The sequence below is a fragment of the Oncorhynchus keta genome, unplaced genomic scaffold (assembly GCF_023373465.1).
Source record: "Oncorhynchus keta strain PuntledgeMale-10-30-2019 unplaced genomic scaffold, Oket_V2 Un_contig_650_pilon_pilon, whole genome shotgun sequence".
NCBI lineage: Eukaryota > Metazoa > Chordata > Actinopteri > Salmoniformes > Salmonidae > Oncorhynchus > Oncorhynchus keta.
In genome coordinates, this window is record NW_026288903.1 from 246,845 (window position 1) to 270,470 (window position 23,626).

General features: G+C 47.5%; 1 protein-coding gene and 2 long non-coding RNA genes across 19 annotated transcripts in view; 1 reads left to right on the forward strand and 2 right to left on the reverse strand.

Moving 5' to 3' along the window:
* The first annotated feature begins 5,568 nt into the window (after positions 1-5,568).
* Positions 5,569-6,930, forward strand: LOC127925930 (uncharacterized). 2 transcript variants are annotated; one of them, XR_008122936.1, is made up of 5 exons: positions 5,569-5,773; positions 6,136-6,229; positions 6,592-6,638; positions 6,777-6,840; positions 6,888-6,930. It is a non-coding gene; the product is annotated as an uncharacterized LOC127925930 (long non-coding RNA). The 2 variants fall into 2 exon arrangements; XR_008122937.1 differs by lacking the exon at positions 6,136-6,229.
* Positions 6,931-7,435: 505 nt separating this feature from the next.
* Positions 7,436-10,632, reverse strand: LOC127925929 (uncharacterized). Its single transcript, XR_008122935.1, has 2 exons — positions 7,654-10,632; positions 7,436-7,620 (listed from the first exon to the last, which is right to left on the reverse strand). It is a non-coding gene; the product is annotated as an uncharacterized LOC127925929 (long non-coding RNA).
* Positions 10,633-11,176: 544 nt separating this feature from the next.
* The window catches only part of LOC118378876 (abl interactor 2-like), an 83,810-nt gene continuing 71,360 nt past the window's right edge, over positions 11,177-23,626 (reverse strand). For 5 of the 16 annotated variants that reach the window (XM_052511213.1, XM_052511228.1, XM_052511226.1 and 2 more), the window contains 4 exons: positions 19,232-19,698; positions 18,782-18,922; positions 13,897-14,004; positions 11,177-13,601 (listed from right to left, as the gene is read on the reverse strand). In XM_052511213.1, coding sequence (XP_052367173.1) covers positions 13,426-13,601; positions 13,897-14,004; positions 18,782-18,922; positions 19,232-19,698 — 892 coding nt within the window. In that variant the 3' untranslated portion in view covers positions 11,177-13,425. The remainder of the gene's footprint in view (positions 13,602-13,896; positions 14,005-18,781; positions 18,923-19,231; positions 19,699-23,626) is intronic. The other 11 variants (XM_052511224.1, XM_052511223.1, XM_052511222.1 and 8 more) reach the window with 11 other exon arrangements.

Consider the following 23,626-nt stretch of genomic DNA (forward strand, 5'->3'; position numbering starts at 1 on the left):
GTGATTGGCTCCTGTGTGTCACCTGACCCCCTATTGGAGTTGTGATTGGCTCCTGTGTGTCACCTGACCCCTTATCGGAGTTGTGATTGGCTGATTTACAGTGCGTTCGGAAAGTATTCAGACCCCTTGACTATTTCCAAATGTTGTTCAGTTATAGCCTTATTCTAAAATGGATTAAAAAAATTAAAACATCTCAATCTACACACAATACCCTGTATAAATATATGTTTTGTTTTTTTAAATGTAGCCTTTATATATCTAGGCAAGTCTGTAATGACGAAGCGATAACAGGTTTTTAGAAATGTTTGCAAAAAAAACAGATACCTTATTTACATAAGTAAATCAGACCCTTACTACGAGACTCTAAATTGATCTCAGGTAGATCCATGGCCATTGATCATCCTTGAGATGTTTCTACCGGGATTGGAGTCCACGTAGAATGTACATTCCATGACTGTAATGATTTGGATAAAAGACATACACCTGTCTTTATAAGGTCCCACAGTTGACAGTGCACGTCAGAGCAGAAACCAAGTCATGAGGTCAAAAGACGTCCACGTTGGTAGAGCTTCAAGACAGGATTGTGTCAAGGCACAGATCTGGGTAAGGGTACCAAAACATTTCTGCAGCATTGAAGGTCCTCAACAACACAGTGGCCTCCATCATTCTTAAATGGAAGAAGTTTGGAACCACCAAGACTCTTCCTAGAGCTGGCAGAAACATAAACCTTTTACCTCATAAGTAGACATTTGTGCAAATGATTAACAAAGTCCTTCCACCAGGTGGCAGATGAGATGTGTTGGCACGACTGCCATATCGTATCTCCATCCCAAAGCCCTTGGAAATGGAAATGGATGGAAATGTACTTCGCCAGACTGCCAAGAACCTTGCCCTCATCCAGGCCAAGGTGGCGAGACACGATAGTGATGACACCATAGGCCTTGTTGATCTCTGCATCAGACACAGTGGCTCTGCCATCATGGGGTCTTAAATGGAAGCTTTGGAACCACCAAGACTGGGCTTCCAGAAGCTGGCAGAAACTTTTTATGTATTTCAGAACTGCAGTTTACCTCAACAGTGAAGTGGGCAAGGGATTAACAAATTTCTTCCACCATCTGCAAGTATCTCCATCCCAAAGCATTGTCTGAACATCAGACAGGATGGCATTATCTCCTCAATGGAAATGGCTACTGCTATACATTACATTACATTTAAGTCATTTAGCAGACGCTCTTATCCAGAGCGACTTACAGGTTTCAGGAGTTTCAGGCTGCTTTACCACTCTCTCCCAAAATACACCATCCAGGAGGATCCTCTTGATGGGGCTGTCCATATCGGCAGACTGTGATATGGACATTTCTTGGAGACTCCTTCCCCTCCAGGAGACTGTCAAACAAGATGACAACACCACCCCAATGGGTGTTGCTGGGCAGTTTCAATGTGGTGCTCTTATTCTTCTCAATTTGCTTGTTGAGGTAGATTTCTGCTATAACTTGATGACCCTTCACCTACCTAACCATTTCCTTGGCTCTCTTGTAGAGTGCATCCATTGTTTTCAGTGCCATGATGTCCTTGTGGAGCAGATTTAATGCATGAGCAGCACAGCCAAATGGTGTGATGTGAGGGTAGGAGTCCTCCACTTTACACCAAGCAGCCTTCATGTTCGCAGCATTGTCTGTCACAAGTGCAAATACCTTCTGTGGTCCAAGGTCATTGATGACTGCCTTCAGCTCATCTGCAATGTAGAGACCGGTGTGTCTGTTATCCCTGGGGTCTGTGCTCTTGTAGAATACTGGTTGAGGGGTGGAGATGATGTAGTTAATTATTCCCACAAACATTCGACCACCCATCAGAGATGATTGCAATACAGTCTGCTTCCTCTATGATTTGCTTGACCTTCACTTGAACTCTGTTGAACTCTGCATCCAGCAAATTAGTAGATAAAACATATCAGGTTGGAGGGGTGTATGCTGGGTGAAGAACATTCAGAAATCTCTTCCAATGCACATTGCCTGTGAGCATCAGAGGTGACCAGTTGTACACACAGCTCGAGCAAGACATTCATCAGTATTTTTCTGACTACATTCCTCCATGGAGTTTTAAAAAAAATGGATTCCAGGAGGACCATGAGCCGTTGCTATCGATAAGGTGTCGGAGTCATCATCTTCACCTCGAATAGAAGTAGAGTGACTTTTGTCAGGGGTTGCTTGTTGTGAGCTCTGAGGGAACTTTATGCACTTGGCCAGATGACATCTTTATTGCATTGTTCACACATGATTTGGAACAGTATTTGCAAATGTACACAGATTTTCCTTCTACATTAGCTGCAGTGAAATGTTTCCACACATCACATAGTTCCCATGGCATTTTGTTGGGAAAAGGGGAAAACTATTATATATACAGATAAAAAGTTAAGCAGTTAGATTAAACAACTCCTTTGTAAGATAAATGTTTTTAAATTAAATGTATGGAAACAGGTGAATTAACACTCCTCAGTTAGCAGTCTCAAGCGAGCTAAAACCCACATGGTAGCAAAGACCAACTAGCAGAAATTGTTAACAAGTCAGAAATGATTTAAACACGTTTTGCTGTAGGCTACTATTTACTAGTTAACAAAAAAAATGCATGTATGTCATACAAACACTATATTCACCCCGCCCAGTATTGTAATCAAAACTCACCAGAAAGCATGTAGTCCTGGGCTCAGACAGTGTAGTAGTGTGGGCTCAATAGCATCTCATTAGTGTGCAAGATCTTGAGAATCAGCTGTGCATGTGATGGCAGAATGCACTGTGCATGTGATGGCAGAATGCACTGTGCATGTGATGGCAGAATGCACTGTGCATGTGATGGCAGAATGCACTGTGCATGTGATGGCAGAATGCACTGTGCATGTGATGGCAGAATGCACTGTGCATGTGATGGCAGAATGCACTGTGCATGTGATGGCAGAATGCACTGTGCATGTGATGGCAGAATGCACTGTGCATACAGAGGGTTGCAATTCCATTGGATTGGGGATAGTTTAACCAGAATATGCCCAAAGACCTTGAATTGCCTTGTGTGTTATAAGCTAACCTTTTTTTGATGAATTTCAGCAAAATGCCCGGGATTAACTTCCCATGGAAAATTTCCGTAAACTTTCCGACCCTTTGCAACCCTAGTTAGGATCGAGAGAAAGATGAACAGAGCAAAGTGCAGAGAGATCCTTGATGAAAACCTGCTCCAGAGCGCTCAGGACCTCAGACTGGGGCGAAGGTTCACCTTCCAACAGGACAATGACCCTAAACACACAGCCAAGACAATGCAGGAGTGGCTTCTGGAACAAGTCTCTGAATGTCCTTGAGTGGCCCAGCCAGAGCCCGGACTTGAACCCAATCGAACATCTCTGGAGAGACCTGAAAATAGCTGTGCAGCAACGCTCCCCATCCAACCTGACAGAGTTTGAGAGGATCTGCAGAGAAGAATGGGAGAAACTCCTCAAATACAGGTGTGCCAAGCTTGTAGTGTCATACCCAAGAAGACTGACTGAAGGCTGTAATCGCTGCCAAAGGTGCTTCAACAAAGTACTGAGTAAAGGGTCTGAATACTTATGTAAAGGTAATATTTTTATTTTTTTATTATACATTTGCAAACATTTCTATGAAACTGATGTTGCTTTGTCATTGTGGGGTATTGTGATGTCATTATGGGGTATTGTGATGTCATTATGGGGTATTGTGATGTCATTATGGAGTATTGTGATGTCATTATGGGGTATTGTGTGTAGATTGATGAAGGGGGAAAAATGATATTTAATCCATTTTAGAATAAGGCTGCAACGTAACAAAATGTGGAAAAAGTGAAGGGGTCTGAACACTTTCCAAATGCACTGTAAATATAGATACAGGGCTCATCAGCATCCTGCAAAACACACAGAGAAAGAGCCTTCATTGTTATTTTATTTGCATTCAGATGGGAAGACAGGCAGACAGGAAGTGTTTAAAGCCTGAGTGTCCTCAACTCTCTATGTACTTAATAATCGTTAGGATAAGCTCCTTCTCCCTCCTCTCTCTCTCTTCACCCTCCTCTCTCTTCACCCTCCTCTCTCTTTCTCCCTCCTCTCTCTTTCTCCCACCTCTCTCTTTCTCCCTCTCTCTCTTTCTCCCTCTCTCTCTTTCTCCCTCCTCTCTCTCTTTCTCCCTCCTCTCTCTCTTTCTCCCTCCTCTCTCTCTTCTCCCTCCTCTCTCTCTTCTCCCTCTCTCTTTCTCCCTCCTCTCTCTCTTCTCCCTCCTCTCTCTCTTCTCCCACCTCTCTCTCTTTCTCCCACCTCTCTCTCTTTCTCCCTCCTCTCTCTCTTTCTCCCTCCTCTCTCTCTTTCTCCCTCCTCTCTCTCTCTTTCTCCCTCCTCTCTCTCTCTTCTCCCTCCTCTCTCTCTTCTCCCTCCTCTCTCTTTCTCCCTCCTCTCTCTCTCTTCTCCCTCCTCTCTCTTTCTCCCTCCTCTCTCTCTTCTCCCTCCTCTCTCTCTTCTCCCTCCTCTCTCTTTCTCTCTCCTCTCTCTCTTCTCTCTCCTCTCTCTTTCTCCCTCCTCTCTCTCTCTCCTCTCTCTTCTCTCCCTCTTCTCCCTCCTCTCCCTCCTCTCTCTCTCTCTTTCTCCCTCCTCTCTCTTCTCATTCCTTTCTCATAATTCCTCCATCTTTTGTTGATCTGTGGGAGCAGAACATCTAGATCATCAGAACCTTTCACCACAAAATGACTGTCTTTTCACTCTGTGCGGTCTATGAATAAACTGACAACAAGCTGTCTGCCAAGTGTTCTGCATCATACTAGAGCATGTTTTGAAAGTGTTGTCTGTTCTATTAGCAAACTATTTGATTAATTTAGGCCAATAATAAATAGTTTACAGATCAAATTCAATTTAGAAAAATAATGTTAAAGTATGTAGTCTTTGTTGTGCAAAAACATGGCCGTTGGCATGTACGTTCCAGATGAAAGGTATTCCCATGGGAGGAAATCCCACCGAGTACGTTCCATATGTAAGGTATTCCCATGGGGGGTAATCCCACCCGAGTACGTTCCAGATGAAAGGCATTCCCACCCGAGTACGTTCCATATGGGAGGAAATCCCACCCGAGTACGTTCCAGATGAAAGGCATTCCCATGGGAGGAAATCCCACCCGAGTACGTTCCATATGTAAGGTATTCCCATAGGGGGAATTCCCACCGAGTACGTTCCATATGAAAGGTATTCTCACCCGAGTACGTTCCATATGAAAGGTATTCCCATAGGGGAATTCCCACCCGAGTACGTTCCAGATGAAAGGTATTCCCATAGGGGGAATTCCCACCCGAGTACGTTCCAGATGAAAGGTATTCTCACCCGAGTACGTTCCATATGAAAGGTATTCTCACCCGAGTACGTTCCATATGAAAGGTATTCCCATGGGAGGAAATCCCACCCGAGTACGTTCCATATGTAAGGTATTCCCATAGGGGGAATTCCCACCCGAGTACGTTCCATATGAAAGGTATTCTCACCCGAGTACGTTCCATATGAAAGGTATTCCCATAGGGGAATTCCCACCCGAGTACGTTCCATATGAAAGGTATTCCCATAGGGGGAATTCCCACCCGAGTACGTTCCATATGAAAGGTATTCCCATAGGGGGAATTCCCACCCGAGTACGTTCCATATGAAAGGTATTCCCATAGGGGGAATTCCCACCCGAGTACGTTCCATATGAAAGGTATTCCCATAGGGGGAATTCCCACCCGAGTACGTTCCATATGAAAGGTATTCTCACCCGAGTACGTTCCATATGAAAGGTATTCCCATAGGGGGAATTCCCACCCGAGTACGTTCCATATGAAAGGTATTCCCAAAGGGGGAATTCCCACCCGAGTACGTTCCATATGAAAGGTATTCCCATAGGGGAATTCCCACCCGAGTACGTTCCATATGAAAGGTATTCCCATAGGGGGAATTCCCACCCGAGTACGTTCCATATGAAAGGTATTCCCACCCGAGTACGTTCCATATGAAAGGTATTCCCACCCGAGTACGTTCCATATGAAAGGTATTCCCATAGGGGGAATTCCCACCCGAGTACGTTCCATATGAAAGGTATTCTCACCCGAGTACGTTCCATATGAAAGGTATTCCCATAGGGGGAATTCCCACCCGAGTACGTTCCATATGAAAGGTATTCCCATAGGGGGAATTCCCACCCGAGTACGTTCCATATGAAAGGTATTCTCACCCGAGTACGTTCCATATGAAAGGTATTCCCATAGGGGGAATTCCCACCCGAGTACGTTCCATATGAAAGGTATTCCCACCCGAGTACGTTCCATATGAAAGGTATTCCCATAGGGGGAATTCCCACCCGAGTACGTTCCATATGAAAGGTATTCCCACCCGAGTACGTTCCATATGAAAGGTATTCCCATAGGGGGAATTCCCACCCGAGTACGTTCCATATGAAAGGTATTCCCACCCGAGTACGTTCCATATGAAAGGTATTCCCATAGGGGAATTCCCATCCGAGTACGTTTCATATGTAAGGTATTCCCATCGGGGGTATTCCCACCCGATTACGTTCCATATGAAAGGTATTCCCATAGGGGGGATTCCCACCCGAGTACGTTCCATATGAAAGGTATTCCCATAGGGGAATTCCCACCCGAGTACGTTCCAGATGAAAGGTATTCCCATAGGGAAATTCCCACCCGAGTACGTTCCATATGAAAGGTATTCCCATAGGGGGATTCCCACCCGAGTACATTCCATATGAAAGGTATTCCCACCCGAGTACGTTCCATATGAAAGGTATTCCCACCCGAGTACGTTCCATATGAAAGGTATTCCCATCGGGGGTATTCCCACCCGAGTACGTTCCATATGAAAGGTATTCCCATAGGGGGGATTCCCACCCGAGTACGTTCCATATGAAAGGTATTCCCATAGGGGGAATTCCCACCCGAGTACGTTCCATATGAAAGGTATTCCCATAGGGGGAATTCCCACCCGAGTACGTTCCATATGAAAGGTATTCCCATAGGGGGAATTCCCACCCGAGTACGTTCCATATGAAAGGTATTCCCACCCGAGTACGTTCCATATGAAAGGTATTCCCACCCGAGTACATTCCATATGAAAGGTATTCCCATCGGGGGTATTCCCACCCGAGTACGTTCCATATGAAAGGTATTCCCACCCGAGTACGTTCCATATGAAAGGTATTCCCATAGGGGGAATTCCCACCCGAGTAAATGCAATGCAATTCCCTTTTTATGCACTTTTCTCCCTACGCGTATTCTTACCTTGAACTTCAGCATACTATTCGCGCTATTTGTTAATACAAATGAAGGTGTGTCTACTAGAGGTCGACCGATTATGATTTTTCAACGCCGATACCGATAATTGGAGGACCATAAAGCCGATACCGATTAATCGTCCAATTTTAAAAAATGTTTTATTTGTAATAATGACAATTACAACAATTCTGAATTAACAGTTATTTTAACTTAATATACTACATCAATTAAAAATCCATTTAGCCTCAAATAAATAACATGAAGTTCTACTCATCCTAGCTCTACAACCAGCTGAAGATCTACACATCCTAGCTCTACAACCATCTGAAGTTCTACACATCCTAGCTCTACAACCACCTGAAGTTCTACACATCCTAGCTCTACAACCATCTGAAGTTCTACACATCCTAGCTCTACAACCATCTGAAGTTCTACACATCCTAGCTCTACAACCATCTGAAGATCTACACATCCTAGCTCTACAACCATCTGAAGTTCTACACATCCTAGCTCTACAACCACCTGAAGTTCTACACATCCTAGCTCTACAACCAGCTAAAGATCTACACATCCTAGCTCTACAACCAGCTGAAGCTCTACACATCCTAGCTCTACACACTCTAGCTCTACAACCATCTGAAGTTCTACACATCCTAGCTCTACAACCATCCTAGTTCTACACATCCTAGCTCTACAACCAGCTGAAGATCTACACATCCTAGCTCTACACATCCTAGCTCTACAACCATCTGAAGTTCTACACATCCTAGCTCTACAACCATCCTAGCTCTACAACCATCCTAGCTCTACACATCCTAGCTCTACAACCATCCTAGTTCTACACATCCTAGCTCTACAACCATCCTAGCTCTACACATCCTAGCTGTACAACCATCCTAGTTCTACACATCCTAGCTCTACAACCAGCTGAAGATCTACACATCCTAGCTCTACACATCCTAGCTCTACAACCATCTGAAGTTCTACACATCCTAGCTCTACAACCATCCTAGCTCTACAACCATCCTAGCTCTACACATCCTAGCTCTACAACCATCCTAGTTCTACACATCCTAGCTCTACAACCATCCTAGCTGTACAACCATCCTAGTTCTACACATCCTAGCTGTACAACCATCCTAGTTCTACACATCCTAGCTCTACAACCAGCTGAAGATCTACACATCCTAGCTGTACAACCATCTGAAGTTCTACACATCCTAGCTCTTTTATCGTCATGCCCGTCCTGGAGCTGCAAGGCCCGGCCAACGTATATAACAGACAGTGAAAACACACAGCTGTAGGAACTGTGCAGCCAAGGCTGTTCAGTTTCAACACTCTCATTTTATTGTAATATTTGATCTGTTTGTGTCTATGGTCGACTGATCACAGGGAATCATGTTAAAATGGCTACGGTCTGCACTCTAAATGGGACCAATTCATTTTCTAGTGCACTACTTTAGACCAGGGCCCATAGGGGTAGTGCACTGCAATAGACCAGGGCCCATATCAAATAATCAAATCAAATGTATTTATATAGCCCTTCGTACATCAGCTGATATCTCAAAGTGCTGTACAGAAACCCAGCCTAAAACCCCAAACAGCAAGCGATGCAGGTGTAGAAGCAGTGCACTACCCATAGGGGTAGTGAACTACTTTAGACCAGGGCCCATAGGGGTAGTGCACTACTTTAGACCAGGGCCCATAGGGGTAGTGAACTACTTTAGACCAGGGCCCATAGGGGTAGTGAACTACTTTAGACCAGGGCCCATAGGGGTAGTGCACTACTTTAGACCAGGGCCCATAGGGGTAGGGAACTACTTTAGACCAGGGCCCATAGGGGTAGTGAACTACTTTAGACCAGGGCCCATAGGGGTAGTGCACTACTTTAGACCAGGGCCCATAAGGGTAGTGAACTACTTTAGACCAGGGCCCATAGGGGTAGTGCACTTTCTAGGGAATAGGCTGCCATTTTAGGATACATACACCAGCCTGGGTAGTGTTCATTAGGGCACACAAGGGGAAATGTTTTAAAACAATTTCCCAATAGAAACCGAAAGAGTTTTTTGTCCAAGTTGTCTCTTCCTGTTTGGTTGGTTCTGAAGACAGTAGAACAACAGCCGGGATTCAATCCATGGCTCTTGAGTTGGCAACGCGCCATTTAAAAGGTGCTTTCTGATTGGGCCAACATGTGAACGCGGTCTTCCTGCCCTTTGATGTGCATCCTGGCCTCGGTCACATGCAGCAGTCACACATCATCAGTCCCCCACTATTTAAAATCAGCTGTGTCCAAAATGGCTCCCTAATTAGACATTTACATACATTTAAGTCATTTAGCAGACGCTCTTATCCAGAGCGACTTACAAATTGGTGCATTCACCTTATGACATCCAGTGGAACAGTCACTTTACAATAGTGCATCTAAATCTTAAAGGGGGTGAGAAGGATTACTTATCCTATCCTAGGTATTAGTGCACTTCTTCTGAGCCATAGTAGTGCACTATATAAGGAAAAGGATGCCATTTGGGACGTTCCCTTCACATTACATACAGTTGAATATAGTCTTTGTGCATAATATAACACATAATATAACACTTGCCTGAGGCCACAGACAGAATTAGATCAAGAAGGGTTAAAGTTAGTGCATTTTGTCTGGTTTGACTCCTTAAATATATATATATACCACGGTCAGTTTGTTATTTTTGTTATCGCTTTCATCAGTACCGAACAAATACAAAACGAGGTACTTCATTACATTCTACTAGGCATTACTGCGAACATGTGGAGATTGACCCTATTGTTTTTGCACTGGTGACCCAAAAATATAAAAACACTACCTTGCAATATGTAACAATATTTCTCAAGTTTAATTTCCACCACAATACCGTCAAACACTTGTTAGGTAAAAACATTTTTTAATCACTTCAGTTAATAAGTTAAACAGTGAAACCTCTGGTTTAGAATGACATCCACACACAGGGCCGGCCCGAGGCATAAAGCAACAGAAGAGACTGCTTGGGGCCCGGGCCCCCCCCCCACCAAAAAAATTGGAACTCAGTCAAAACTTACTGTTGACATTTAGAATACACCAGGTGCAACTTCTAAATGTGGTTGTGTGGCAGTCACTCTATTAGCCCATGTCAGCTAACATTGTTTTAGATGAGTAAATTAGTTATCATGGTTGAATCACCGACCGGGCACGCACCCAGGAGCACAGAACTCCAGTGGGTCCCAATTGATTTTCTTAGTCACTCAACGTCATTTTAACATTGCATATCATGGCGAAATGTGTAGAATTTCAGGAAATGAAGTGTAAAACTGATCCTCTTCGGTGCCCCCCCCAAATATATGTTTTAGGTTACGGCCCTAAAAAGGCTAGGCCGGCCCTGTCCACACACAACAAAATATTCAACACCTTCAGAGTGGAGGTTCATGTTAAAGGCTGAATGCAGACGTTTTTACATCAATATCAAATCCTTTCTGAGTAACAATTAAGTACCTTACTAACCAGTCTAGTCTAACGGAGCGCTCCATACCAGTCCACGGAGCTCTCCATAACCAGTCTAGTCCACAGAGCGCTCCATACCAGTCTATGGCGTACCCTATACACAACATACCAGTCTAGTCCACGGAGCTCTCCATAACCAGTCTATGGCGTACCCTATACACAACTAACCAGTCTATGGCGTACCCTATACACAACAACTAACCAGTCTATGGCGTACCCTATACACAACTAACCAGTCTATGGCGTACCCTATACACAACTAACCAGTCTATCCACAGGCGCTCCATACCCTAGTCCACAGACTAACCAGTCTAGTCCACAGAGCGCTCCATACCAGTCTAGTCCACAGAGCCTCCATACCACAACTAACTAACCAGTCTATGGCGTACCCTATACACAACTAACCAGTCTATGGCGTACCCTATACACAACTAACCAGTCTATGGCGTACCCTATACACAACTAACCAGTCTATGGCGTACCCTATACACAACTAACCAGTCTATGGCGTACCCTATACACAACTAACCAGTCTATGGCGTACCCTATACACAACTAACCAGTCTATGGCGTACCCTATACACAACTAACCAGTCTATGGCGTACCCTATACACAACTAACCAGTCTATGGCGTACCCTATACACAACTAACCAGTCTAGTCCACAGAGCGCTCCATACCAGTCTAGTCCACAGAGCGCTCCATACCAGTCTAGTCCACAGAGCGCTCCATACCAGTCTAGTCCACAGAGCGCTCCATACCAGTCTAGTCCACAGAGCGCTCCATACCAGTCTAGTCCACAGAGCGCTCCATACCAGTCTAGTCCACAGAGAGCTCCATACCAGTCTAGTCCACAGAGCGCTCCATACCAGTCTAGTCCACAGAGTGCTCCATACCAGTCTAGTCCACGGAGCGCTCCATACCAGTCTAGTCCACGGAGCGCTCCATACCAGTCTAGTCTAGTCCACAGAGAGCTCCATACCAGTCTATGGCGTACCCTGTACACAACATACCAGTCTATGGCGTACCCTATACACAACTAACCAGTCTATGGCGTACCCTATACACAACATACCAGTCTAGTCCACGGAGCGCTCCATACTAGTCCACAGAGCGCTCCATACCAGTCTATGGTGTACCCTATACACAACTAACCAGTCTTGTCCACAGAGCGCTCCATACCAGTCTAGTCCACGGAGCTCTCCATACCAGTCTAGTCCACGGAGCTCTCCATACTAGTCTAGTCCACGGAGCTCTCCATACCAGTCTAGTCCACAGAGCGCTCTAGTCCACGGAGTGCTCCTTACCAGTCTAGTCCACGGAGCGCTCCATACTAGTCCACAGAGCGCTCCATACCAGTCTATGGCGTACCCTATACACAACTAACCAGTCTAGTCCACGGAGCGCTCCATACTAGTCCACAGAGCGCTCCATACCAGTCTATGGCGTACCCTATACACAACTAACCAGTCTAGTCCACGGAGCGCTCCATACTAGTCCACAGAGCGCTCCATACCAGTCTATGGCGTACCCTATACACAACATACCAGTCTATGGCGTACCCTATACACAACTAACCAGTCTAGTCTCACGGAGCGCTCCATACCAGTCCACGGAGCTCTCCATACCAGTCTATGGCGTACCCTATACACAACTAACCAGTCTAGTCTAACGGAGCGCTCCATACCAGTCTATGGCGTACCCTATACACAACTAACCAGTCTATGGCGTACCCTATACACAACATACCAGTCTATGGCGTACCCTATACACAACATACCAGTCTATGGCGTACCCTATACACAACATACCAGTCTATGGCGTACCCTATACACAACATACCAGTCTATGGCGTACCCTATACACAACATACCAGTCTATGGCGTACCCTATACACAACTAACCAGTCTAGTCCACGGAGCTCTCCATACCAGTCTATGGCGTACCCTATACACAACTAACCAGTCTATGGCGTACCCTATACACAACTAACCAGTCTAGTCCACGGTGCTCTCCATACCAGTCCACGGAGCGCTCCATACCAGTCTATGGCGTACCCTATACACAACATACCAGTCTAGTCTAGTCCACATAGCTCTCCATACCAGTTTAGTCCACAGAGCGCTCCATACCAGTCTAGTCCACTGACCTCTCCATAGCAGTTTAGTCCACTGAGCGCTCCATACCAGTTTAGTCCACTGAGCTCTCCATACCAGTCTAGTCCACAGAGCGCTCCATACCAGTCTAGTCCACTAAGCGCTCCATACCAGTCTAGTCCACTAAGCGCTCCATACCAGTCTAGTCCACTGAGCGCTCCATACCAGTCTAGTCCACGGAGCGCTCCATACCAGTCTAGTCCACTAAGCGCTCCATACCAGTCTAGTCCACGGAGCTCTCCATACCAGTCTAGTCCACGGAGCGCTCCATACCAGTCTAGTCTGTACAGGTAGTCTGTTCACCCCATATACAGGTACACTAATTAGTCTGCATGGTAGTCTGTACACCCCATATACAGATACATGTTATCCATGCATTGGGTACACAGTTATCTCCTCCCTGTTCTCTTCTGGGATGTGGTTCAGAGTGTGTCTCTGGGGTTGGGACTTGGAGGGAAGGTGGCCTCAGTCTGCGTTATGCATGATGGATCCTACGTAGTTACCAGGGAAGAGCCCGGAGGTACCAGTCTTAGTCCCCTCGTACCAGCCATCGTCGTTCTTCTTGATCACATAGATGATACAGCCCTCGTTGAACGACAGCTCGTCCTCCTTGTCTGCTGCGTAGTCATAGATGGCGACAACTGAAGAGGAGAGACGAGGCACAGATCAGTCAGTATTATCAGTTACGACAGCGACAACTGAAGAGGAGAGACGAGGCACAGATCAGTCAGTATTATCAGTTACGACAGCGCCTCGTCTGCTGCGCGGTCGTAGAGAGGAGTCAACAGGATTAGGTCTGAAGCACCGATGAACCATTTATCAAATCGGTATGATATGAGAACTAACCTATTGATGTCATAGGACAAGGGGTGGAGCTAGGGGGTGGAGCTAGGGTTAGGGGTGGAGCTAGGGCTAGGGGGTGGAGCTAGAGCATACCTTTCTCCAGGTAGGTGTGTGGCGCCCAGGGAGGGTCCTCCTCGGCGTAGGGGTCACTGTACTCAATCACGGCCGACTCCTCCTCTGCAGGAGGAGGTGCATCTGAGACTGGAGGAGAGGAGACAGACAGGAAATCATTACCTGACAACTCTCAGACTGCACCATGCTCTGTCTGAGGCACGGGGAGGTCGTAACATAGGGCTCCATGCTGAAGGAATGGGATGGAGGAGCAACAAGGGGACAACGTGAACATCTCCACTATAGATCTCAGCATGACAGAGCTCACAACATGAACATCTCCACTATAGATCTCAGCATCACAGAGCTTACAACATGAACATCTCCAATACAGCTCTCAGCATCACAGAGCTCACAACATGAACATCTCTCAATACAGCTCTCAGCATCACAGAGCTCACAACATGAACATCTCCACTATAGATCTCAGCATCACAGAGCTTACAACATGAACATCTCCAATACAGCTCTCAGCATCACAGAGCTCACAACATGAACATCTCTCAATACAGCTCTCAGCATCACAGAGCTCACAACATGAACATCTCCACTATAGATCTCAGCATCACAGAGCTCACAACATGAACATCTCTCAATACAGCTCTCAGCATCACAGAGCTCACAACATGAACATCTCCACTATAGATCTCAGCATCACAGAGCTCACAACATTAACATCTCTCAATACAGCTCTCAGCATCACAGAGCTCACAACATGAACATCTCCAATACAGCTCTCAGCATCACAGAGCTCACAACATGAACATCTCTCAATACAGCTCTCAGCATCACAGAGCTCACAACATGAACATCTCCACTATAGATCTCAGCATCACAGAGCTTACAACATGAACATCTCCAATACAGCTCTCAGCATCACAGAGCTCACAACATGAACATCTCTCAATACAGCTCTCAGCATCACAGAGCTCACAACATGAACATCTCCACTATAGATCTCAGCATCACAGAGCTCACAGCATGAACATCTCCAATACAGCTCTCAGCATCACAGAGCTCACAACATGAACATCTCCACTATAGATCTCAGCATCACAGAGCTCACAGCATGAACATCTCCAATACAGCTCTCAGCATCACAGAGCTCACAACATGAACATCTCCACTATAGATCTCAGCATCACAGAGCTCACAACATGAACATCTCCAATACAGCTCTCAGCATCACAGAGCTCACAACATGAACATCTCTCAATACAGCTCTCAGCATCACAGAGCTCACAACATGAACATCTCCAATACAGCTCTCAGCATCACAGAGCTCACAACATGAACATCTCTCAATACAGCTCTCAGCATCACAGAGCTCACAACATGAACATCTCCACTATAGATCTCAGCATCACAGAGCTTACAACATGAACATCTCCAATACAGCTCTCAGCATCACAGAGCTCACAACATGAACATCTCTCAATACAGCTCTCAGCATCACAGAGCTCACAACATGAACATCTCCACTATAGATCTCAGCATCACAGAGCTCACAGCATGAACATCTCCAATACAGCTCTCAGCATCACAGAGCTCACAACATGAACATCTCCACTATAGATCTCAGCATCACAGAGCTCACAGCATGAACATCTCCAATACAGCTCTCAGCATCACAGAGCTCACAACATGAACATCTCCACTATAGATCTCAGCATCACAGAGCTCACAACATGAACATCTCCACTATAGATCTCAGCATCACAGAGCTTACAACATGAACATCTCCAATACAGCTCTCAGCATCACAGAGCTCACAACATGAACATCTCTCAATACAGCTCTCAGCATCACAGAGCTCACAACATGAACATCTCCACTATAGATCTCAGCATCACAGAGCAAGTTGTGCAAGTTCTCCCACTTAAAAAGATGAGAGAGGCCTGTAATTTTCATCATAGGTACACCTTGACTATGACAGACAAAATGAGAAAAGAAATCCAGAAAATCACATTGTAGGATTTTTAATAAATTTACACACAGATTACCCGCCCGGTCTCCACAGATAGTCGGGTCGTAGTTCACTCCCTACCCTCCGCAGAGAGTGAATCAGTATTCTCAACGGTACTATACTATGTGAGACAAGCGATGGACAGGCCCAGACTGATGATCCAGACCCCCCTTCACCAGCAACCTGGGCCCAGCAGGGGGTACTCTAGAGTAACACAGTCTAGTGCTACTAATTACTGTCACTTGGGACCTCATGCTGGGCCCACACTGGTACAACACCACAGTCAGCAGGAGAGCAATTATAAACCTGCTGTTTCTGAAGGAAGACATGAAACTAAATTACAGCTCTATTAAGAGACATTGTTTAATACCCAACGGTCCCATCTCTGTGGCATACTGAGATTTTTAAAAACTACTTCATGGAAAAGTATGGCTTGAGCTACAGGGTCAAAGGAGAGGGATGCTTGAGCTACAGGGTCAAAGGAGAGGGATGCTTGAGCTACAGGGACAAAGGAGAGGGATGGCTTGAGCTACAGGGTCAAAGGAGAGGGATGGCTTGAGCTACAGGGTCAAAGGAGAGGGATGGCTTGAGCTACAGGGACAAAGGAGAGGGATGGCTTGAGCTACAGGGTCAAAGGAGAGGGATGGCTTGAGCTACAGGGACAAAGGAGAGGGATGGCTTGAGCTACAGGGTCAAAGGAGAGGGATGGCTTGAGCTACAGGGACAAAGGAGAGGGATGGCTTGAGCTACAGGGTCAAATGAGAGGGATGGCTTGAGCTACAGGGACAAAGGAGAGGGATGGCTTGAGCTACAGGGACAAAGGAGAGGGATGGCTTGAGCTACAGGGACAAAGGAGAGGGATGGCTTGAGCTACAGGGACAAAGGAGAGGGATGGCTTGAGCTACAGGGTCAAAGGAGAGGGATGGCTTGAGCTACAGGGACAAAGGAGAGGGATGGCTTGAGCTACAGGGACAAAGGAGAGGGATGGCTTGAGCTACAGGGTCAAAGGAGAGGGATGGCTTGAGCTACAGGGACAAAGGAGAGGGATGGCTTGAGCTACAGGGACAAAGGAGAGGGATGGCTTGAGCTACAGGGACAAAGGAGAGGGATGGCTTGAGCTACAGGGACAAAGGAGAGGGATGGCTTGAGCTACAGGGACAAAGGAGAGGGATGGCTTGAGCTACAGGGACAAATGAGAGGGATGGCTTGAGCTACAGGGACAAAGGAGAGGGATGGCTTGAGCTACAGGGTCAAAGGAGAGGGATGGCTTGAGCTACAGGGTCAAAGGAGAGGGATGGCTTGAGCTACAGGGTCAAAGGAGAGGGATGGCTTGAGCTACAGGGACAAAGGAGAGGGATGGCTTGAGCTACAGGGTCAAAGGAGAGGGATGGCTTGAGCTACAGGGTCAAAGGAGAGGGATGGCTTGAGCTACAGGGACAAAGGAGAGGGATGGCTTGAGCTACAGGGTCAAAGGAGAGGGATGGCTTGAGCTACAGGGACAAAGGAGAGGGATGGCTTGAGCTACAGGGTCAAAGGAGAGGGATGGCTTGAGCTACAGGGACAAAGGAGAGGGATGGCTTGAGCTACAGGGACAAAGGAGAGGGATGCTTGAGCTACAGGGACAAAGGAGAGGGATGGCTTGAGCTACAGGGACAAAGGAGAGGGATGGCTTGAGCTACAGGGACAAAGGAGAGGGATGGCTTGAGCTACAGGGACAAAGGAGAGGGATGGCTTGAGCTACAGGGACAAAGGAGAGGGATGCTTGAGCTACAGGGACAAAGGAGAGGGATGGCTTGAGCTACAGGGACAAAGGAGAGGGATGGCTTGAGCTACAGGGACAAAGGAGAGGGATGGCTTGAGCTACAGGGACAAAGGAGAGGGATGGCTTGAGCTACAGGGACAAAGGAGGGGGATGGCTTGAGCTACAGGGACAAAGGAGAGGGATGGCTTGAGCTACAGGGACAAAGGAGAAAGTATGGCTTGAGCTACAGGGACAAAGGAGAGGGATGGCTTGAGCTACAGGGACAAAGGAGAAAGGATGCTTGAGCTACAGGGACAAAGGAGAGGGATGGCTTGCGCTACAGGGACAAAGGAGAGGGATTGCTTGAGCTACAGGGACAAAGGAGAGGGATGGCTTGAGCTACAGGGACAAAGGAGAGGGATGCTCCTGAAGGGGGTGAGGAGGGAGTGTGATGTGGGGGGGGCGAGGGGTGAGGAGGTAGTGATGGGAGGACGAGGGGAGAGAGGGTGATGTGGGGTGAGGAGGGAGTGATGGGAGGACGAGGGGAGAGAGGGTGATGTGGGGGGGACGAGGGGTGAGGAGGGAGTGATGGGAGGACGAGGGGAGAGAGGGTGATGTGGGGGGACGAGGGGTGAGGAGGGAGTGATGGGAGGACGAGGGGAGAGAGGGTGATGTGGGACAATGGGGTGAGGAGGGAGTGAGGGGAGAGAGGGTGATGTGGAATAATGGGGTGAGGAGGGAGTGATGGGGGAGAGAGGGTGATGTGGGACAATGGGGTGAGGAGGGAGTGATGGGGGAGAGAAGGTGATGTGGAATAAAGGGGTGAGGAGGGAGTGATGGGGGAGAGAGGGTGAGGAGGGAGTTGGGTGAGGAGGGAGTGATGGGGGAGAGAGGGTGATGTGGGACAATGGGGTGAGGAGGGAGAGAGGGTGAGGAGGGAGTGATGGGGGAGAGAGGGTGAGGAGGGAGTGATGGGGGAGAGAGGGTGAGGAGGGAGTGATGGGGGAGAGAGGGTGAGGAGGGAGTGATGTGGGACAATGGGGTGAGGAGGGAGTGATGGGGGAGAGAGGGTGATGTGGGACAATGGGGTGAGGAGGGAGTGATGGGGGAGAGAGGGTGAGGAGGGACAATGGGGTGAGGAGAGGGGTGGAGTCACTCACCTTCCGCCGAGATTGCTGCAGCAGAGAGAGGATATTGGGCGGGAAGAGGGGCCTCGGCCACAGCCTCAGCCGATTGGGCCTCAGTGTTAGGGGCGCGGTCAGGTGCGGACAGTGGGGATTGGGTAGCAGGAGGAGAGATCCCTGTAGCCCCACCAGCAGAGGAGGAGAGAGTAAAAGAGACAAATAAAGGACAGGGAGGGGAGAGAGACAGCGAGAACTGAAAGATAAAGCAGATTGTCTTTGGGTTAACAGGGTGTTGGACATACAGACCAACACTGCTGCTGTGGGCGCTGGGAGGGATCCCTTCTTACCTTTCTACCTGCTCTAACAGAGCTTTGTTTCTTTAGCCTCACAACCTCCTTAGGAAATGGAAATCCAAAACTCAGATGTGGTGTGTGTGACCGTGCAGTAGCTGGGTGGCCATAGAGAAGTGCCTTTCCTGTGTGTTACCTGTTGGAGAGGCTGTTGGCATAGCGATGGGTACTCCTACAGAGCCACTCCCACTGTTCTCTCCACTGCTGTTGGGGTGACTGTTGGGGTGACTGCCTCCACTGCTGTTGGGGTGACTGTTGGGGTGACTGCCTCCACTGCTGTTGGGGTGACTGTTGGGGTGACTGCCTCCACTGCTGTTGGGGTGATTGGGGTGACTGCCTCCACTGCTGTTGGGGTGATTGGGGTGACTGCCTCCACTGCTGTTGGGGTGACTGTTGGGGTGACTGCCTCCACTGCTGTTGGGGTGATTGGGGTGACTGCCTCCACTGCTGTTGGGGTGACTGTTGGGGTGACTGCCTCCACTGCTGTTGGGGTGACTGTTGGGGTGACTGTTGGGGTGACTGCCTCCACTGCTGTTGGGGTGACTGCCTCCACTGCTGTTGGGGTGACTGTTGGGGTGACTGTTGGGGTGACTGCCTCCACTGCTGATTAAAACACACACACACACACACACACACACACACACACACACACACACACACACACACACACACACACACACACACACACACACACACACACACACACACACACACACACACACACACACACACACACACACACACACTACTGTTCAGGGATGAGAGGACAGGACAGGGCTCGAATAACACAACTGCCACGAGCTAGTCACCAGACAGTCCAATACTACTATGTAGCATCTGGATTAGTGTCCTTATATAGCCTCTCTACTGTATATAGCCTCTCTACTGTATATAGCCTCTCTACTGTATATAGCCTCTCTACTGTATATAGCCTCTCTACTGTATATAGCCTCTACTGTATATAGCCTCTCTACTGTATATAGCCTCTCTACTGTATATAGCCTCTCTACTGTATATAGGCCTGTATATAGCAATATACCACTGTATATACCATCTACTGTATATAGCCTATCTACTGTATATAGCCTCTCTACTGTATATAGCCTCTCTACTGTATATAGGCCAGCAACATACCACCCTGCATACCACTGCTGGCTTGCTTCTGAAGCTAGCAGGGTTGGCCCTGGTCAGCAACATACCACCCTGCATACCACTGCTGGCTTGCTTCTGAAGCTAGCAGGGTTGGTCCTGGTCAGCAGCATACCACCCTGCATACCACTGCTGGCTTGCTTCTGAAGCTAGCAGGGTTGGTCCTGGCCAGCAACATACCACCCTGCATACCACTGCTGGCTTGCTTCTGAAGCTAGCAGGGTTGGCCCTGGTCAGCAACATACCACCCTGCATACCACTGCTGGCTTGCTTCTGAAGCTAGCAGGGTTGGTCCTGGTCAGCAGCATACCACCCTGCATACCACTGCTGGCTTGCTTCTGCAGCTAATCAGGGTTGGTCCTGGTCAGCAGCATACCACCCTGCATACCACTGCTGGCTTGCTTCTGAAGCTAGCAGGGTTGGCCCTGGTCAGCAACATACCACCCTGCATACTACTGCTGGCTTGCTTCTGTAGCGAAGTAGGGTTGGTCCTGGTCAGTTCCTGGATGGGAGACCAGATTCTGCTGGAAGTGGTGTTGGAGGGCCAGTAGGAGGCACTCTTTCCTCAGGTCTAAACAAAATATCCCAATGCCCCAGGGCAGTGATTGGGGACATTGCCCTGTGTAGGGTGCTGTCTTTCGGGTGGGACGTTAAACGGGTGTCCTGACTCTGAGGTCATTAAAGATCCCATGGCACTTATCGTAAGAGTAGGGGTGTTAACCCTGGTGTCCTGGCTAAATTCCCAATCTGGCCCTCAAACCATCACGGTCACCTAATAATCCCCAGTTTACAATTGGCTCATTCATCCCCCTCTCCTCTCCCCATGTAACTATTCCCCGGGTCGTTGCTGCTATGTGGCTGTTGTATTCGGTGCTCGTCACAAATAAACTTTGATTTGATTTAGTACTACGTAGTACTATGCATACTACCTCTTGTAATACTTCTAGTGTTAGTCTGACTAGACCTGATTGTTATTGACTGATGAACTGCATCGTTGAGGCAGCCCAGGGTCCTTAGCTTAGTGATGAGCTTGGCGCTATGGTGTTGACCGCTGAGCTGTAGTCAATGAACAGCATTCTCACATAGGTGTTCCTTTTGTCCAGGTGGGAAAGTACAGTTCTGGAGTGCAATAGAGATTGCATCATCTGTGGATCTGTTGGTGCGGTATGCAAATTGGAGAGGGTCTCGGGTTTCTTGGACAATGATGTTGATGTGAGCCATCCAGCCTTTCAAAGAATTTTATGGCTACAGATGTGAGTGCTACGGGGCAATCGTCATTTAGACAGGTTACCTTGGTGTTCTTGGACACAGGGACTATGGTGGTCTGCTTCAAACATGGTGGTATTTACAGACTGGGTCAGGGAGGTTGTAAAAGTCACTTGCCAGCTGGTCAGTACTCGTCCTGTGTAAAGGTCTTTCACTCACATCGTCTACCGTGTGTGTGTGATCACACAGTCGTCCGGAACAGCTGGTGCTCTCATGCATGATTCGGTGTTGCTTACCTTGAAGCCAGCATAAAAGGCATAAAAGCTCTGTTAGGCTCGGGTTACTGGGCTGCTCACGGCTGGGTTTCCCTTTGTAATCCGTAGTAGTTTGAAAGCCCTGCCACATCCGAAAAACGCCAGAGCAGGTGTAGTAGGATTCAATCTTAGTCCCATATTGATGCTTTGCCTGTTTTATGATTTGTCTGAGGGAGTAGCAGGATTTCTTGTAAGCTTCCGGATTTGTGTCCCACTCCTTGAAAGCGGCAGCTCTTTAGCTCAGTGCGGATGTTGCCTATAATCCATTGCTTCTGTTTGGGATATGTACGTACGATCACTGTGGCGACAACGTCCTAGATGCACTTCTTAATGATGCCGGTGACTGTGGCATACTCCTCAATACCATCGGTAACATCCCAGAACATATTCCAGTCTGTGCTAGGGACAATGTAGCATACCATCAGTAACATCCCAGAACATATTCCAGTCTGTGCTACTCTGATCATATTCCATTCTGTGATAGGGAAACAGTCCTGTAGCTTAGCATCCGCTTCGTCGGACCACTTCTGTATTGAGCACGTGGCTGGTACTTCCTGTTTTGTAGGCGGTGTATGCATTTCTGTGTGTGGAGTAAAGGTGATCTAGAGTTTTATGTGTGTCTGTGTGTAGTAAAGGTGATCTAGTATTATATGTGTCTGTGTGGATCTAGTTCACACCTCTAGTTGCACAGGTGAAAATGAGTCGGATTTTTTATTTTTTTTTTTTTTTTTTTTTACCTTTATTTAACCAGGCAAGTCAGTTAAGAACACATTCTTATTTTCAATGACGGCCTAGGAACAGTGGGTTAACTGCCTGTTCAGGGGCAGAACGACAGATTTGTACCTTGTCAGCTCAGGGGTTTGAATTCGCAACCTTCCGGTTACTAGTCCAACGCTCTAACCACTAGGCTACGCTGCCGCCCCAGTTCAGTTTGAAAATGAGGCGGATTTCAGTTCAGCTGTGTCCTTGTTCAGCCACGACTCAGTGAAACATAACGTGATACTACAGTTCTTCAGATCCCGTTGATAGGATAGTCTCGATCAGAGCTCGTCCAGTTTATTCTCCAGTGATTGGTAGGATAGTCTCGAACAGAGCTCGTCCAGTTTATTCTCCAGTGATTGATAGGATAGTCTCGAACAGAGCTCGTCCAGTTTATTCTCCAGTGATTGATAGGATAGTCTCGAACAGAGCTCGTCCAGTTTATTCTCCAGTGATTGATAGGATAGTCTCGAACAGAGCTCGTCCAGTTTATTCTCCAGTGATTGATAGGATAGTCTCGAACAGAGCTCGTCCAGTTTAATCTCCAGTGATTGATAGGATAGTCTCGAACAGAGCTCGTCCAGTTTATTCTCCAGTGATTGATAGGATAGTCTCGAACAGAGCTCGTCCAGTTTATTCTCCAGTGATTGATAGGATAGTCTCGAACAGAGCTCGTCCAGTTTATTCTCCAGTGATTGATAGGATAGTCTCGAACAGAGCTCGTCCAGTTTAATCTCCAGTGATTGATAGGATAGTCTCGAACAGAGCTCGTCCAGTTTAATCTCCAGTGATTGCACGTTTGCCAATAGAACGGAGGGTAGCGGCGGTTCATCCACTCGCCGACGTAGTCAACAGCTTTATCCTCAGTCAGGAGGATAGGCCTCTACAGTCAGGAGGATAGGCCTCTACAGTCAGGAGGATAGGCCTCTACAGTCAGGAGGATAGGCCTCTACAGTCAGGAGGATAGGCCTCTACAGTCAGGAGGATAGGCCTCTACAGTCAGGAGGATAGGCCTCTACAGTCAGGAGGATAGGCCTCTACAGTCAGGAGGATAGGCCTCTACAGTCAGGAGGATAGGCCTCTACAGTCAGGAGGATAGGCCT